We start from the raw sequence: 16,115 nt of genomic DNA, 5'->3' as shown, positions 1-16,115 counted from the left end.
TTTCCCATCCCTTGCTACACTACATTGTACATGGTTATGCTTATGGTTCATCCTCTCACCTCCTCCTCACCCTAACATCAGTCCTCATCCTCTCTTCCCTTTCCCACCCCCTTGCTGTACTATACTATCCACGACTATGCTATGCTAGGAGCTGCTTGGCACATACCCGCTTTCTGTTCCACATACCCGCTTTACCCTCCCCCTCCTTCTTTCCTTCCTCCTACGTCGCCAAGAACAAACTGTCTTTATTTATAAACTCAAACCTCATTATAACAAAGTCGCATCTGACACGACAATAAGTTTGTTATATCCAAAAATTCGTTACAAATGTATATTTGCAACACTACGCATGACAAGACTATTCTTCATTTACTTTGTTATATCCGTGTTCATCAAGGTTCGAGTGTAGTCCATCTCAAGATGATGAAGGAGACGAAGAGAGCTCACGCCGGGCGAGTTATTGGGTGCGTTAAGTTAAGGAGTCCGAGCGCGCTCTAGCCAGCGCAGTGCGCTCTCGTAAACTTAACGATTAAAAAGCGACTTCCGGTGCGTAATTACGGAGCACGCCCTATGCGTTCCAACACTGAGACGGTGCACGAGAGCTCGTGCCAGTTACGGCTTCTGCAAAAAGTGACGTGTTTTCAACTCTCTGCTCCGACGAAGTGCGTTCTCCTTCCCCACTCGTTCCTACCGCTGAAGCAACGTAACATTCGCGATGTAACGCTATCGTGCCCTCGAAAGCAGTTGGCGGAAATCGCCGTTAAGCTAAGCTCTGAAGGTGTTGCACTCGAGCGCATTCGAGCGTGTTCCTTTGGAGTTCGGAGCGCACCAACTTAACGCGCCCATTGTGTTGCGCGCACTAGGCGCACAGCTTAAGTTTTTTTGTCCCGCAAACGGTGGAACGGAAACCTTAGACAGCTCTGCTGTTAAAAGAGCCACCCCACAAGAGGAGGCAGTGAGTCCGAAATGCATGAAAAGCCAGCTCACTTTGAACTTTGATTTACTGGCCTCTTGGGTGCTTCGTCTGGTGTCGACGAGGCGCTGTTGTACGCTCTCCGTGCCTGCGGTAAACGTGCCGTCAGCGTCGGGTGCAGGCCCAAGCAGAAACTATGGCTAGCGTGCACTGTTCAAACATGACAACTACTTCTACATGGAAACGAGTAAAAGCTACAGAATCATCCAGCTTCAGGTGCACTGCCACGCAACAAGATTTTTCTGTATAGGAGATTGACATGTGAACTCTTTCGCACTTGATTTTCTTATTGCTATTGGCATTTCATGACTATTATCACACTTCCATGCAAGACATTCAGTTTACATTCAGCTGCTCTGTAACAAATACCGTATTTTCTCACATATATCCCACCCCTGCATATAACTCGCACCCCCACTTTTTAAGCACATTTTTCCGTTTTTTTGGTGCGGGTTATATGCGTGAAGATACGGTATATTCGTTAAGATGTGCCCGTCTCCTAAGTAAAAATTAAGATGAAGCTGCATGAACCATGTCAGCAAATTAGAAGCCTTGCAGACTGTCAGCGCATATCCGCAGTACCCGATACTACTGAATGTAAGCTAAAAAAAGCAATGTCAAATGCCTTCTCCCGCAACAGTTTGAGTATGCGCACCAGAGTTGTTAAGCCTAGGCAGAATTTGCATAAGGACAGGCTACATAAATTACATGTGCAAACTACAAGTTTTGTTTGATTTGTTTATTTCCTTGCGTATGCATGAATGTTCACAATTTGTGACTTAGATTAGATTCAACATGTTCCCTTTCTGAAATATATCTAGAGGTACTTATGCAGGTATCTAAGGTTGAATCCAACAGTTGAAGAGACAAGTTACCCGCAACAACTGTATTTAATAAGGCAAATCCAAACCCCTTCCTCCTGTGATTACTTCCACACAAGAAAGATGCAGGCATCCGCCTAAATTCTTCACGGTACATTAGTTAGTGCACACTCACATTTTTCATTTGTGGAGAAGCCCCTATGTATGTTATTATACACTGGAAACCGTGAGAATGTACAGTCCTGACGGATTGAAAGGCAACATCAGAATTTTAGTATAATGACCAGTATGTGCAATTTCTCGAGATAACCACGTCTTGTCACTACGAATCTGGCAACTACAGGTAATAGTGGCTCTGATGTAAGCATTCAAGTTGAAATTACACCAATATGACACAAACCGAAGACGGTGCAAATGAAAGTACATGCGCTGTTGAGCCCTAAATTGTCACGTTCATTCCAATACACGCATACTATACAGTATTCTCTAGGGATAAAGAAGGCAATGGGTCTTAAAAAAGATGAAGTAAATATGCATCATCTAAACTATAAATGCAAAGATAACAACAACATATTTATGAGGCACTTATAGCTTATATATATACGCTTATAGCTTACACGACATCTGCCTCTCCTTTTTTGACATACAGGAGAAGAGGCTCAAACGTACACACATATGTAGATGCACACACACACAGCGTACACACAGATGCATGCGCATGCACACAACACACCTCGCACAGTTAATGAGGAAACAAGCAAATGCACTTAATCATAAGTTTGGCAAGGTTATACAGAAGCACAGACTTGTGTTAACCCTTCCAGCGCAGGTGATGTACTGATATGTTTTTTTGTGTTTCTATCCTGCAGTGCATCTAATACCCACATACATTTGAGTGCATTTGTCATACATCTGTCCACACGTTTGTGCTAGGTAACATGAAGTTCGTGAGCTCTGAGGTGGTTTCATCCTCTGTGCACTACTTTGCATGGCAGTGATCCTCCATTAAAAAAAAAAGAACCTTAGAGCAAGGCCACCATTTTTACATCCTTGTTACGATCTGTCGTATGTTTGCTGGAGGCTTTTCCCTTTCTTGTCTTGCTCTGCCTTCACTATGGCGCACCTTCCTTCAACAATAAGGGTGCTCCTTTCGATGGTGTACATTCTCTAGAATGGCTCTGAGATTTGTCGCATCTCTTTCGTCTACTACTTGTTCTTTATCATCCAGAGGGCATTTTTCATCATCCAGGTCACTTTCTTTTGTGCATATAAGCAAAAATTAACCATTGCATTAATTTTATAACAACCATAAGAAAAAAAAAAATGGCACCCGGGATGCGCCTATTTCCATTAAAACCAGACACTGAAAGGGTTAAGACAAAATGACCTGCAATAACGTAGCAGTAGTCATGTTTGTCAATGTAATGCGCTGGCCATGCATAGCTCATGACACACAAAGCGTAAAGGGACACTAAAGGCAAATCAACGTTGATTGTTGAAATAGCATTCCAGAAACCTCGTAGTGCTTGTTTCGTGCCCGGGGAAAGCTTATTTTGAATGAAAATCACGTTTTAGTGGTCTGTACAGCGTTAGTGCACTTCAAATCGCACGCCTTAAAAGGCCTCCTACCGTTGCAGTTGCCTTGCCCAATGTTGCCCGCATTTACTGCCTGGCAGCCAACATTTCTGCTCAGAAGGGCACATTACACAGTCACATGGACACGGCATTTTGTTGAACTTTCCGCTAGAGCGACTTTAATGAATGTACAAGGCGCACGCAGCAGTACACGATAACGAAACTAGCCCTGAGACGCGACCGTGCAAGCAGAGCGCAGCCCTGCAAAAACGAAACTTTTGCACAACCCGCGCCGTTCTCCACTGTTACGTCAAGTTCTTTTTTCCATGAATCAAACAGAAAAGCACAAGCAGCATTTTATTATGTCTTGCAATGCTCTGAGTGTTCTTTTTTATCATAAGTAGCTTGACTGCTAGCGATTATTTGTATTCGGGACTCGTTAACATCATCAGGCTCGTTCCAAAACGTCCCACTCGTGGTGCATATAGTGTCTTGCATTTACCTTAATTTCTCGATTACTAGAGCACTGCTATTGATAATATTGATGTTTTAGACGCTCTTAAACATTGACTTTTCACTTTGACAAATTTTTATTTGCCTTTAGTGTCCCTATAATTGAAGGGTGCAAGCCGAGTTTTAGGTGAACAGAAGTCATCAGAAAATAAAGATGGAAATAAAAGCCTATTTCAAGAAACAGTCACAACAGACCCTTTTCCAAATTTGCAATTGCACGGACAGCCATGTTTCTCTACATCATACACTTAACCATGATGACACCAATCACAGTTAGGACTAATGCAAAGTGCAAACAGTGCAATGCTGGCGCATTGTTGCGCATTTCACGACTGTGCCGCGTCTACACTTTTTTCATCTGACATAACGCACAAACCTTGCACATATGCGTCGAGTGCAAGACTGAAGATCCTGCCATCAAAGTGGTAAAGCGCCCCTGTGTAAAATTTAGCTTTATACAAGCCTGCTAGACGCAAACTGACCACACTACTATCAAGTAGGCAAACTGACGGAAAAGTCGGCTTTACAAATTCTCAGAGTGCTAATGGCTTTTTCTCAGAATGCTAAAGTGACTCTACCGAGCTGACTCAGACTGTCCCGGCAAAAAGTCAGTTTTACAAATGAGGAAAAGAGGTCAGCGACTACTCAAGCAGAGGTTTCAGGCAAACATGGGCATAGCTGTGGCCGCAGGGCCCATACTCATTCCCTGCCGCGTGCCACTAGGACACTACAAGCTACCTTGTGCCTGATGTACAGCGTTTCTGGCCTCCGACTCTGCAGTGCGGTGCCCGTGGGAAAGAGAGAAGGGTGAGGGCAAAAGAAACATAAGAAAAAAAAATGACATACAAAAGACATAAGAAAATGGACATACATTCCGAACAAGTGTGTGACACACGTCAGTAGAGAGTCTTAAAATTGGGGACCCAAGACACAGGGTCCCCAAGCTGCTTTAGGTAGGCTGATCTTGAGTTCAGAGGAGCAGCAGAGTTTGAGAGTTGGGTCAAACGCAGGCGGCGGCGGGTGAAATGCACGGAACGCCACATGTGGAGCCATGACATAGTGTGGCTCACACACAGTGTCATGGCCCGCGCTACGTCTGCACTGTCTCGCCGATGACCCAAGACGCCTTTGGGGGCCCACGCTAGTTTTAGATTTTTGGGTCTTGAGTCAACACAAACACAAGAGTGGCTTGGGCTTTGCTGCATGTGCACTTGCAGCTCACAAGTTTCTTGGATACCCAAGCCTTTTGGGTCCCCAATTTTAAAACTAGTAACTTAGAAGAACAGACTGTTGGTCAAGTTGGTAATTCATGATGAAGGAAACCAGCACGAAATCAATGCGAGACGAGACAGAGAAGGCCACAAGGACGGATGTACAACTAACAACTGAAGATTCTATTGAAGAACAATATCCATGCTCATCTCCTTCAACACATCAGTAAGCTGCCAAGCATCACAAGATTTCATTTCACGAGCGGCTGGTCAGCAAGCCGGCTAGCTAGCCAAACCAGTAACTTACCCACTGCCCTAGTTACACAGGCCACACTGACTGTTGTCAATGCCAAACCTTGGCTGAGGCTCACTGAAGTTACATTCACAAGACGAACTTAACTGCAATCATGCATGAAACTATCAATTTTAACAGAAAAAATGTGGTTGAATATATTGCATAAATGCATGCAACAGTGGCACACCACATCTGAGTTACAGTTCCTGTAGTTAGTGTGCGAGTGTAACCATGGTAAGGCTAAACTGACCTCATGGTTAAATTTCTCAAGATAATTCCAGTTGTAAATTTGAACCACTGGCCCAGCGAGTTAGCTAACATGATATAACAGAGCTGGCAAAGAGCTTATTTTTGTCCCTTCGCACAGTGATATAATGAGCATCACATAATCTACAAACAAGGTAAATTACAAAGGGCAGACAACAGCGAAGCAAAATAACAGTCACATGGACTAACGTTGACCCTCACAATACCTCTGCAACCACTGCAAGTCCTCATGAAAATAAGCTTTTATCTTATCCTGCTCATCAAATGGAATTTGCTGAAAGTGTGCCAGTGTGCATGCAATCTAAGACATTAGTGGCCTTTTCAGGCACCTTTCTTTTATTTTTATTTCCTTCACTACATGTAAAGTTTCCAAAACCTTGGCCCATACACTAGCTATAAACAAATTATGAATATACAACAGGCTCCACAAAGCAGCACCAGCTGCCACATTTGATAGCCATAGCTTTAGACCTACTATAGCTTCAATAAAAAAAAATCTTTTAGCAATGCTCATGTTTCTATGTACTGTTAGGTCAACTGTTATACAGCAGTGGAGTAACAGGCACTCAGCCAAACACATTTGTGACCTATGCAACATTGATTGATTGAGTGATGGATTGATTGATTGATTGATTGATTGATTGATTGATTGATTGATTGATTGATTGATTGATTGATTGATTGATTGATTGACTGACATCAAAACACAAGGACTATAATAGATGCCATGCCATGGTGGAAGGCTTCATATAAAGCTCAATTGCCTGGGATTCCTTTATATGCACTCAAATATCCGCGCATGAAAATTATTGCATTCCTGGTCCCCTGGAATGTGACCAAAGTGACAAGAAATCGAACTTTGAGCTCAGTAGCAAAAGACTGCCACCACTGAGCCAGCGTAGCACACATGAAAACAAGTGAAGAAAAGGCTTACAACGCAACCGCTACTGGCCGTCATGACAGTGACAAAACAGAAATAAAGCACACATGAACAAAAGGAAAATGGTGGACTTACAGAGTGCTGGGGAATCGGTGACAGTGATAGTGAGCCAATAGTGGCGCGCAGCTCGTCGACACTTGCACTCATTGGCGCCCCATTGCTCAGGGGCTTGATTTCTATGTGGATCCTTCGGTCGCGGTCTTCATCGTCTGCATGCCACAGCACACATGGAAGCATGCAGAGATGAAACACAGCAGCTAATGTCACAGGGTGGCGGAACATGCCACCACACTGGAGAGTTCATTCGTTACCGTCAATTTAGACTCCAAAACTTCAACATTTTCTTGTATCTGGCAGTCATTGCAATGATGGCAAGCAACAGGTAGAACATATTTATACTCATTTTATCTAATCAAGCAGTGACATCTGGCAACCACGACAGCAAGCCAAGCAGGCTTGTGCCTCTGAGATGGGCACATCTCGGCAGAGCAGTTGGAAAGGTTGTGAGCACTGCCACGTGCCACATCGTAAATTACGGGAGTGATATCCCAGCTGCTCGTACCAATCTGCAAGGCCCTTTATGAGGAGCTGTGTGATTGGCTCCGCAGCAGAGCAAGGCTCGATTCCCATGCAGTACTATAAGCTTTTTTTTATCACCAAGGTGCTGATGTCACCGGATGCAGCTCGCCCCAATATTTCAAGAACACCGGTACCTATGTCATATTGTCATCTATGTCTATATTGTCATCTATATTGTCATCTATATTGTCATCTATGCCATCTATGTCATATTGTCACTAAACCGCACAAATGAAGAAAATGATCTCACCTGAATCGCCGTCTGAACTTGAGTAAAAACTGTCTCTGTCATCTGATGAAGCCAGTGGTTAAAGAAATAGTACAGATTTGTGCATTGTCTTACAGTGAAGTGCACCACCCCAACTCGCAGAACACTGCTACACTACTATCCACAAGTCTGACAACACTGAGCGGGACAAAGGATACTTTCTTTGTGACGCTCCGATGATGGCCGTACAGTGTAACCTTCTTCGTCGACTTCGGCATTCTACAGAAGAAAGCGCCACATATAATGCTTGCCTCAATGCACTGAACGGCATTTTTGCCATTCAGACCATAACGACAAAGCTCAGTCAAGCCTCCGCTCAGCTGCAAGTTAAAGCAACAAAAGGCGAACGTACCTGCTCTTCAGATTCCTTGCTGTCTCTGAGGAAGCCAGACAAGCAGGAAAAGGAACAGATGCGAAGTCAGTGTGATATGTTCATGAATATTTTCCAAAGTCAATACTTCATAAAACAGATGACATTCAAACACATGAGTCAAACTCTTGGCTTTATCTAATGCTTTATATAAGATACAAGCTACCTACAATTACATATCTTCTGCATGGCCTGACAATGGTTACTGAGAAAATGCAGAAGATTACGGGGTGAGCTCTTTTAAGAGTTGTTTATCAGGAAGCAACGTGTAGCCAACAGGCAAGTGAAGATGTTTCACTGTTTGCAGTGAACCAAGCAATTGCAACTGCTGAGACCGCTGAAAAATTTAAGCTGTGTGTATAAATACGAACATATTAATAAATAAAAAATATATATAGGAAATGTACATAATAAATAGGCAAGCAGCCTTTAAAATAGTAGAACACTGCAATTTCAGACATCGTTGCCATAATCAGCATTGTCGACCTGTGCAGACAAGAGCAGCAACCCACATTTTCTGCATCCTGAAGCTTCTGTTTCTGCGTTCTCCTTTGAATTACTGAGCTGATCCAAGCTGTTGTTTGTAACAGAGATAAAATAAGGAAGCGCTATCTGTATCTGCAGGCAGTGAATCCTGTTTCCACTAAGCACAATTTGTTGTTGTGTCAACACAGCATGAAACAAATTGCTTCATGCATTAGGCTGGTTCCTCAGTAACACAGAATGCCAATTTCTTAAATACTCAAGTTGATGACTCACACTTTCATTTTCCTAGTTCCATGCATTGGAATAACGTACAGGTGAAAAGAACACAGCTGCACAAATATAATTTGTAGACCCATGTGAAACGTGCAGTTAGTGGACAAGTGAGAAAGTAGGGGCAAACAGTGGTGTGAACACACAAATTCAAGCACGGTGAATAAAAAAACGCATGCAGAAGCTGCTGATATACAAAAAGCTTGTTAGTAGCAGCGCAGCAGCAACGTTAGTAGGCAAAGCCAACACAACCGCTAGCCTCACATCGTCGCACGATACACACCGATATGGCAGACGGTATTCTTGCAGTGGTACACGTAGGGGCACCTCGCTGGACCATCCTGAACACCCCGTACACACACACAGGCAGTTTCAAGACAGAAACAATGCAGAGTCTTGGCACTGATTGTTGATTGGATTGTTGTAGCACAGTCGTCTTATGTGTGTGCTGCCTTCTCGCACAGAATGTCATTCCTTACAGTATCCGAATTTCAGGGAGATATTTGATTGATTACTGATTGATTGATTGATTGATTGATTGATTGATTGTTGTAGCACATTCTTCTTATGTGTATGCTACCTTCTCATAGTGTCTTATAGTAGTATAGTATCCCAATTTCAGGGATATCTTGATTGATTGATTGATTGATTGATTGATTGATTGATTGATTGATTGATTGATGATTGATTGATGTAGCACATTCTTCCTATGTGTATGCTACCATCTTATAGTGTCCCAATTTCAGGGTGATCTTCGATCAATTGAATGATTGATTGATTGACTGATTGATTGACAAACTCTTTGAATTAACGAGCTTGGTGCCGCTAAGAAACCCTATCAGTGGGGGACGCTACAGCGAAGGACTTGAAGATTATTTTGGCCACGTGGCATCCTTTAATGTGTACATTAAAAAGCACATGACAAAAGTGCATTACATACCATTCTTATCAAAACGTATCTGCGTCGTACAGAATTTAAAATTGTGACCTATCGTTCTGCAACAGATGGTTGCTACTGAGGAGGGTATATTTAATTCCACTTGCTCAAAGAATTTCACTGATGGACATATTGACATTACACCTATCACTCTAATTTCCACTTCCTGCTGCACAGTCGTCGGTGCACGAACACCATTTGCGTACCAACTACTGCTCGCTGCCACTGCCTCGCACCGGAGCAACTGACCTGGTGGGCACCGGCGCCACCGAGGTGGTTGCTGTGGCTGCCGTGGAGACCGGCACGTGGAAGAGTGAATCGAGGTCAGAGGTGGCTCGAGGCTGCTCGACCGAGAGCCGCCGGAGCGCGCTACGTTCGCAGGGCGGCGACGGTTCGTGCAGGGTGCCACTGCCGCCGGCTCGGCCCAGAGCGGCTCGTGCCCTGAGGAGCGAGCGCCACCCAGGCGGCCGCCTTGCTTTAGGAGAAGACGTGTTTTGCGCTCAATCTGAAACTCGTCCAGGTCAGCATTCGCTTCGTGCATGAGTTATGTTTTAAGCACCTACGTTACAAGGAGTCCTGCGACATCACTTACAAGAGGTGTCAAGTAATATGCTTGCTATCATCGAAAGAACGCCTTCATTATACTCTCCTGTTTCTCCTTAAAGGGCCCCTAAACCGCCTCCGGTATTATTGTAACATCTCAAGTAAACAAGCGCATCGAGTTTAGAATGTGTCACAGCAAACAATGGCAAGATACGCCAGCGCCATGAGCCGAGGTCACGCCATGAAATAGATAAACAATGCCGTGCTCTTGTCTTGGCCTTCCCATTTCACCAGCGTTGGTTGGGACGGTCAGCACCCACATCTTGTCATGGCAGCACTAAAAAGCCCGTTTTTCTGCAGCAGATATATGTGTGCTCCCTGCTTTTCCACCTCGCACAATGAGGAGGAGCACTCTGCGCAAAGGAGAGACGAACCGATGAACGCAGCGTGGCGAAGAAAAGAGCGAAACGAGCGAGGGCCGTGTTTTTGATCATCAAACGCGTGTAACTCTGCTGTTATGATACCATTTCGAAAAATTCTCACAGCTAGGTGTTCGTTGTAGACTCGTGCATAACTGCGAGACCACAATGAAATTTCGACCTCTGGGTGTTTTAGGGGCCCTTCTTTAATGCTCTGCTCTCACTAATTTCGATTTCTTTTCCTGTTCATATGAGGAGCTTGACACAAATGCATTTAAATAACATGACTTAAGTTTATGTGTACATATTGCTGTTTCGTGTATTCCTTAGTGTTTGCTTTGTGTACTCAGCTCTGTTTTCAATTGCATAAGCCCACATACTGCCTCCTTGCTGAACATTAGGTTTGTAGACTCGTCAAGCCGCCCTTGGGCAGCTTTTATCGGCAACCCCTCAATCTGCCTCGTAAGATGGGAAAATAAAATTGAACTGAATTAAGAGGCATTGTATCCGGAATCTCTTGAACGCTTTCAAATGTACTTAGTTTGAACAATGCTGCCACTGCTAAACTTTCGTAACCTTTACCACTATTCCTGTTGTTCCTGTTCTGCACAAAGCTGGCCATCACACTCTATGCACTGTGCTTTTGTATCAGCATGACCCCAACATGATGCGGCATACTTCTCCCAAGTGCCAGCCATCTCAGAGGTGATGATATCGACCCATCAGTACTACCATTATCTGCCAGTAGATGGTGCCCCTACCTTATTGTTAAAATTTCTGAGCTTTTGTTGCAAACACAGCTTAGATACAAGAATTAAGGAATTCCAATCGGCATCCATTTGTTTGCTGTTGTATGGGTAAGAAAAAAAAAGTGCTGGATGTTTTCAAAGAGCAGGTGGCTTCTTGAGCTAAACCCCCAATGGAACGTACAGGAGTAATATTTGGCTTACACATTCGTTATAATACTACTTAGCGGTCAAGCAAGATTATTTACTATGTTTAAAAAAGGCGCTGTTGGGCGTTCTTAAGATGAACAGCGATGATAATTAAAGCTCTAATTGAGGTATAAGCCTATTTTCTAGTCCACAATTCCAAGCCCCAACTGAAGATTATTCGCCTCTACTTCGGAGCTGTCGTTCTGAAACTTAAAAATAGCTTGTAATTAAGGCTGCAGCGGTTTTCTTTCTTTTGTCTGAAGATATTAAATATGTTCACAGGGCACACCAGTCCTTCATAAATAACAGTATCACTAACCAATTTTCCTACCTAAGACACTATTAAAGGTCTGTTCTTCTATCATTCATCTTCTATACATGGCAGTATTTGTTTTTTAATACTAATATCAAACTGTTTTCCAGATATACATAATGTTCATCACATAGACATGTTTGGCCTGTAACTGTGCTGTTAAAGTGCTTCATTTTGTGTTTTTACAAAGTAGCTATCACCATGATTAACAGGCTTTCTTATATTCCTTCATGACCCCATTTATTTCTTACACTTTCCGATTCGGGTGTCACCTAAATTCAAGGCTGACTAGCTTTGGACATGTACGATGGCACTGCATATTTAGAGCTGACGTGGCCCAGCAAGCAGTGTTAGTGGACATGTAGCAAGCACATGTGAGCACACACGTGACTCCGAAGTGGCAACAGTTGCACAAGGCGGTGCAGTTAGTTAATGCACGAAACACCGAACAGACCAACACCATATGAAGACATGAGCGAAAGCCATGTGCTACGTAAAAAAAAAAAAAAACACGTCACATAATCGACAGAAGACAATTTGCTAACTGTGCCAGGTGAAATGATTCCCACTGAAAAACAAGTGCTTTGTGCAGACGTTTCGTGAAGTTTAATCTATTTTGCATCCCACTGGCTTCTTAAGTAGTACAGCGTAAAAGTAAGAAACTATGCTAGCTTCCAGAGTTAAAGAAAAAAAAAATAGCTTTTTGTACCGTGTCTATGCAACTGCATGCAAAATTTAGCAATACCAACTTAATAATGGCAAAAATTTCTTTGCAATAATGGTACAACGCAATACGCTTCAATAACATGGCGAGTAAACAGTAATACATCTGCAAATATTCAGAAAATCAAATTCATTAAAACCAACGATGACAGAAACCTACGATGACACCTCACCTATGGTGCAGAACAATACACCAATTTCTACTGTTTGCAACAGACCGTTAAGAAAGCGGCGAGATACCTGTGAGCTCATCACAAGGCAACGAACGAGGATTGCTCGTGACAATCTGAGGTTGTGCTTGGTGGGGGGCGTTAGAAAACTGTGAATCAAAATCCCTTGTCTGTGGCGGAATTTTTGGAAAGAAAAACGCAGGTTACAGAATGTGCACGTGACTCAACTCTACCCATAGTTCAGGTGACGAAGACACTAAGAAAAAAAAGGTGGGGTGAACAGAAGCCTGTCCTTGTGCCTCAGTTGTAAGTTAGTGCCCACTCTGCCTCTCAAGATCAGATAATGATAATGAGAGGCACAGAAAGCAATGCAAAGCCATACGCGCAGGAAGAGAGATAAAGACGAGATAACAAAAGGATAAAAAAAAAGAGAAAGAAAACAAGTCCGACACTCACGCCTCTCCACTTGTGGTCGACGCGTCCTTGGAAGACATCTCCTTCTTGCGCTTGCGTTTTTCTTTCTGCCGCTCCCACTTGGTCCTCAAAAACCCTGTCGACCCAGTCGCCCACAAAAAACAAGGGCGTCACACATCCTGCCCTTACATTTGCCTCAACCAACAAAAGCTGAAAAGGGAGCTTGCAGCTTTTTGAGACTGCGTGCCTATCTAGACGCGACGTTCTTAGTTTACTCAAACATTTAAAGTGAATTTAGGCAGTCTTCTGCATGCTACACGCTGAAACCTAGGACAAGGAAATGCTTACACTACTTCCAAAGCAGAAACGTAGGCCAGGTGATTTGAACAGCTAAGTAGCACGAAAGATATAACAGAAAGGAACGCACGATGCCAACTAAAAAATGCACGTTGTGCAAGCAAATAAAGTGCAAGTACTTAAAGCCTTTGCATTCAAGTAGATCTTCTCTCTGTCGGTGTTTTTCATGCTACTTTTGCGTTTCCACCACAATTTCGACTTCTCGACATTGCAATGACGCTAATCATACGGAGAAGTACGGAGAAAAATTGAGGTCTTATATGGTGTTATCCTAGAATCTTTCACTACACCCATGCCCTGTCTTGACAGCACGGAGCCTGAATGCGCTGGTGCCTGAACCTTGTCCCTCCCACTAATTCTATGCACTACTGAACTAAGTGTTACCGTTCTTTTCTTTTTTTTAACAGACTGAGAGGCATCCCTTCAAGCTTGCGGTAGTCATTGCGCTATCTTAAACTTTAAGATGGCTGCCCAAAGTCAAAGACCAGTTGTCAGGCTATTACCGCATGACTGTAAAAAATCTGCTTACTGGTCTACAGCCATAGCGTGCATAACATGACTGCGGTTGCACGATCCATTTTCAGTAGCTTGTGCAATTATTCCTGATTATGATTCACACAATTATAAACCCTTCGCTATAAAGTGTTCAAAATCGAAATTTTTATGAAATGAACTTTGATTGATTGGCTGACTGTTTGACTGAACTTTCTCCCTCCTTAAACTGAGATTCTTAGATGAAGATTTTCAGCTTCTGAACCCTTTTACAGTTACACAGCTACACGAGTTCATGTGCCAAACAAACATGCACTACTGCTACGCTTGCAGTGGCACTACCTACTGTGACATGTGTGTTCATGGTAGTAGCACACATTTTACAAGCTGGAAAGGACAGCACTTCACAACAGACAGGGTTACGAATACAGCACGTAAAAGCGCAAAGCGCAGGAGCATGCTACCACTCACTACAGTATGGTTAGCTGCTAGTGATTAAAAGCAAATGATAGCACTACATACTATTACGCACAGCAAGAAAAAAAATTTCCTGTCAACAAAAGCCTGCCTCTTTAAACAACAGGTAATGCAATGTAGCAGTAGGCAATACTAGTATGCAATATAGGTACTAGAAGTATCACTATTACTATGCTAGTACGCAATACTCGTTTTGTCAATTAGTACTTGGTCTTTGGTAAATGCAGACACTACGTGGCTAGGTGGCAATTTATTACAAAAACTGGCATAAGAAACTGCAAGACTCCAGCCCAAAGGGCAATTGTGCATGCAACACAGTATTGTGTCATCGCAAAAATTAGATAAAGTTGTGTGCGTCACAGAGGCGGCCCTTCATTTTTGGTCCGAGAAATTCAGAGGGCAGAAAAACTGTATATAGTTCCTTGATTAAAGATATCAAACGTTTTCTCATTATTTATGAAGCCACGCTTAAATTCAGCTGCTTGTTTGCTGCAACGTATCCAAGTGAAAAGAATAAATTGCATATTGCGAATGTCATATGGCTTCCTGTCCCACTGCAGCAAACTAAGGATGCAGTAATGGCATCCGGCAGTAAACTAATGGCTGGTACATGCACACATAAGAATTGCTCGCCTGCTAGCTTCCATTTCTCTTGTTGTGAATGGCTTGGAGTACAAGATCCTCTCACATTTAACACATACATTTCTGATGAAACAACCTCCTCTCCCAAGCACTGAACTCTTCTTGCAATGTAAATATGTTCGTATACTCATCCTTTGTCAATTCTAAACATGCGGGCACATATTAACTGACTACAATATAACTTGCTTGGGATGACAGCACGAAGGAAACAATTAGTTATGACCAAAGATGAAGAGCCCCCTCTCAGCAAATGCTTCGAGTACATACAGGCGCCACAGAAGGTCTGACTATTGCTGGCTCAATGACAGCTACTAAATGACGCCAGGAAAGACAACAAAGAATCACTGACATCAATTCAGTATTCTGGGTTATTAATTATCCCCGTTAATTAATATTAAAATGCATCTATGGTTGAATACCCACTTTATAGCTAATACAGCTGACATTGCTTAACTCAACTACAGTGGAGCAATGCAAAGTAATCAAGTTGCCTGGGAAAATTTTTAATTAAAGAAGGCAACGAAACACACTGGCCAAGCCATTCTTAACTGGGGTTGAAACAGCAGAAGTTTACTGTCGTACGATAAACTATCACAAAAAAAAGTTGCGTGTTAAAAAAGAAATGGCAATAAGTTTTCAAGCTAAACTCTCCTCGCGTTCCAATTTCAGCAGTGCATTTTATTATAGAAACAAGCCTCAATTAGAACCATTTTTGCAATTTAACTTTTCTAGTTTGTCTAGTTCATTTCACAAGCCTTCTGCAACTCAAGAACACAAACACTCCAAAAACAGCCTAGTGAAAATCCCTTTCATCCCTCTCAATTTGCTGTAATTTCTACAGCCCAACTGCGATAGTGGACAAAACTGAAGTTTCCTGCTGGTACCACAAGTGCAGAGATTTTGGTACTAATATGTTCAAAGTACTATCAATGATGGAATACCAGCACTTACGGTACAGAGATACTGGTACAAACGCATAGCCTTAAAAGATTACTGTGTACAAACCCATAGCCTTAAGAGATTACTGTACTACAGGGCCACACTTATACCCACCGCATAAAGCTGACATTTCCTGCTGGTACCAAAAGCGGGAAATGCTGTTACCAGCGTATACCCTCTAAAATG

The 16,115-nt window shown here is 42.9% G+C and overlaps 1 protein-coding gene across 10 annotated transcripts in view; it reads right to left on the bottom strand.

Annotated features, from left to right (window-relative positions):
* The window catches only part of LOC119404725 (F-BAR domain only protein 2), a 70,817-nt gene that overhangs the window by 17,145 nt on the left and 37,557 nt on the right, over positions 1-16,115 (bottom strand). For 4 of the 10 annotated variants that reach the window (XM_049418984.1, XM_049418987.1, XM_037671377.2 and 1 more), the window contains 8 exons: positions 13,065-13,158; positions 9,755-9,976; positions 7,795-7,819; positions 7,601-7,661; positions 7,425-7,466; positions 6,671-6,804; positions 4,621-4,656; positions 988-1,061 (listed from right to left, as the gene is read on the bottom strand). In XM_049418984.1, coding sequence (XP_049274941.1) covers positions 988-1,061; positions 4,621-4,656; positions 6,671-6,804; positions 7,425-7,466; positions 7,601-7,661; positions 7,795-7,819; positions 9,755-9,976; positions 13,065-13,158 — 688 coding nt within the window. The remainder of the gene's footprint in view (positions 1-987; positions 1,062-4,620; positions 4,657-6,670; positions 6,805-7,424; positions 7,467-7,600; positions 7,662-7,794; positions 7,820-9,754; positions 9,977-13,064; positions 13,159-16,115) is intronic. The other 6 variants (XM_049418988.1, XM_049418989.1, XM_037671383.2 and 3 more) reach the window with 3 other exon arrangements.

This window comes from Rhipicephalus sanguineus, chromosome 9 (genome assembly GCF_013339695.2).
Source record: "Rhipicephalus sanguineus isolate Rsan-2018 chromosome 9, BIME_Rsan_1.4, whole genome shotgun sequence".
NCBI classification, from domain to species: domain Eukaryota; kingdom Metazoa; phylum Arthropoda; class Arachnida; order Ixodida; family Ixodidae; genus Rhipicephalus; species Rhipicephalus sanguineus.
This window is presented reverse-complemented; position numbering and strand designations above follow the sequence as displayed.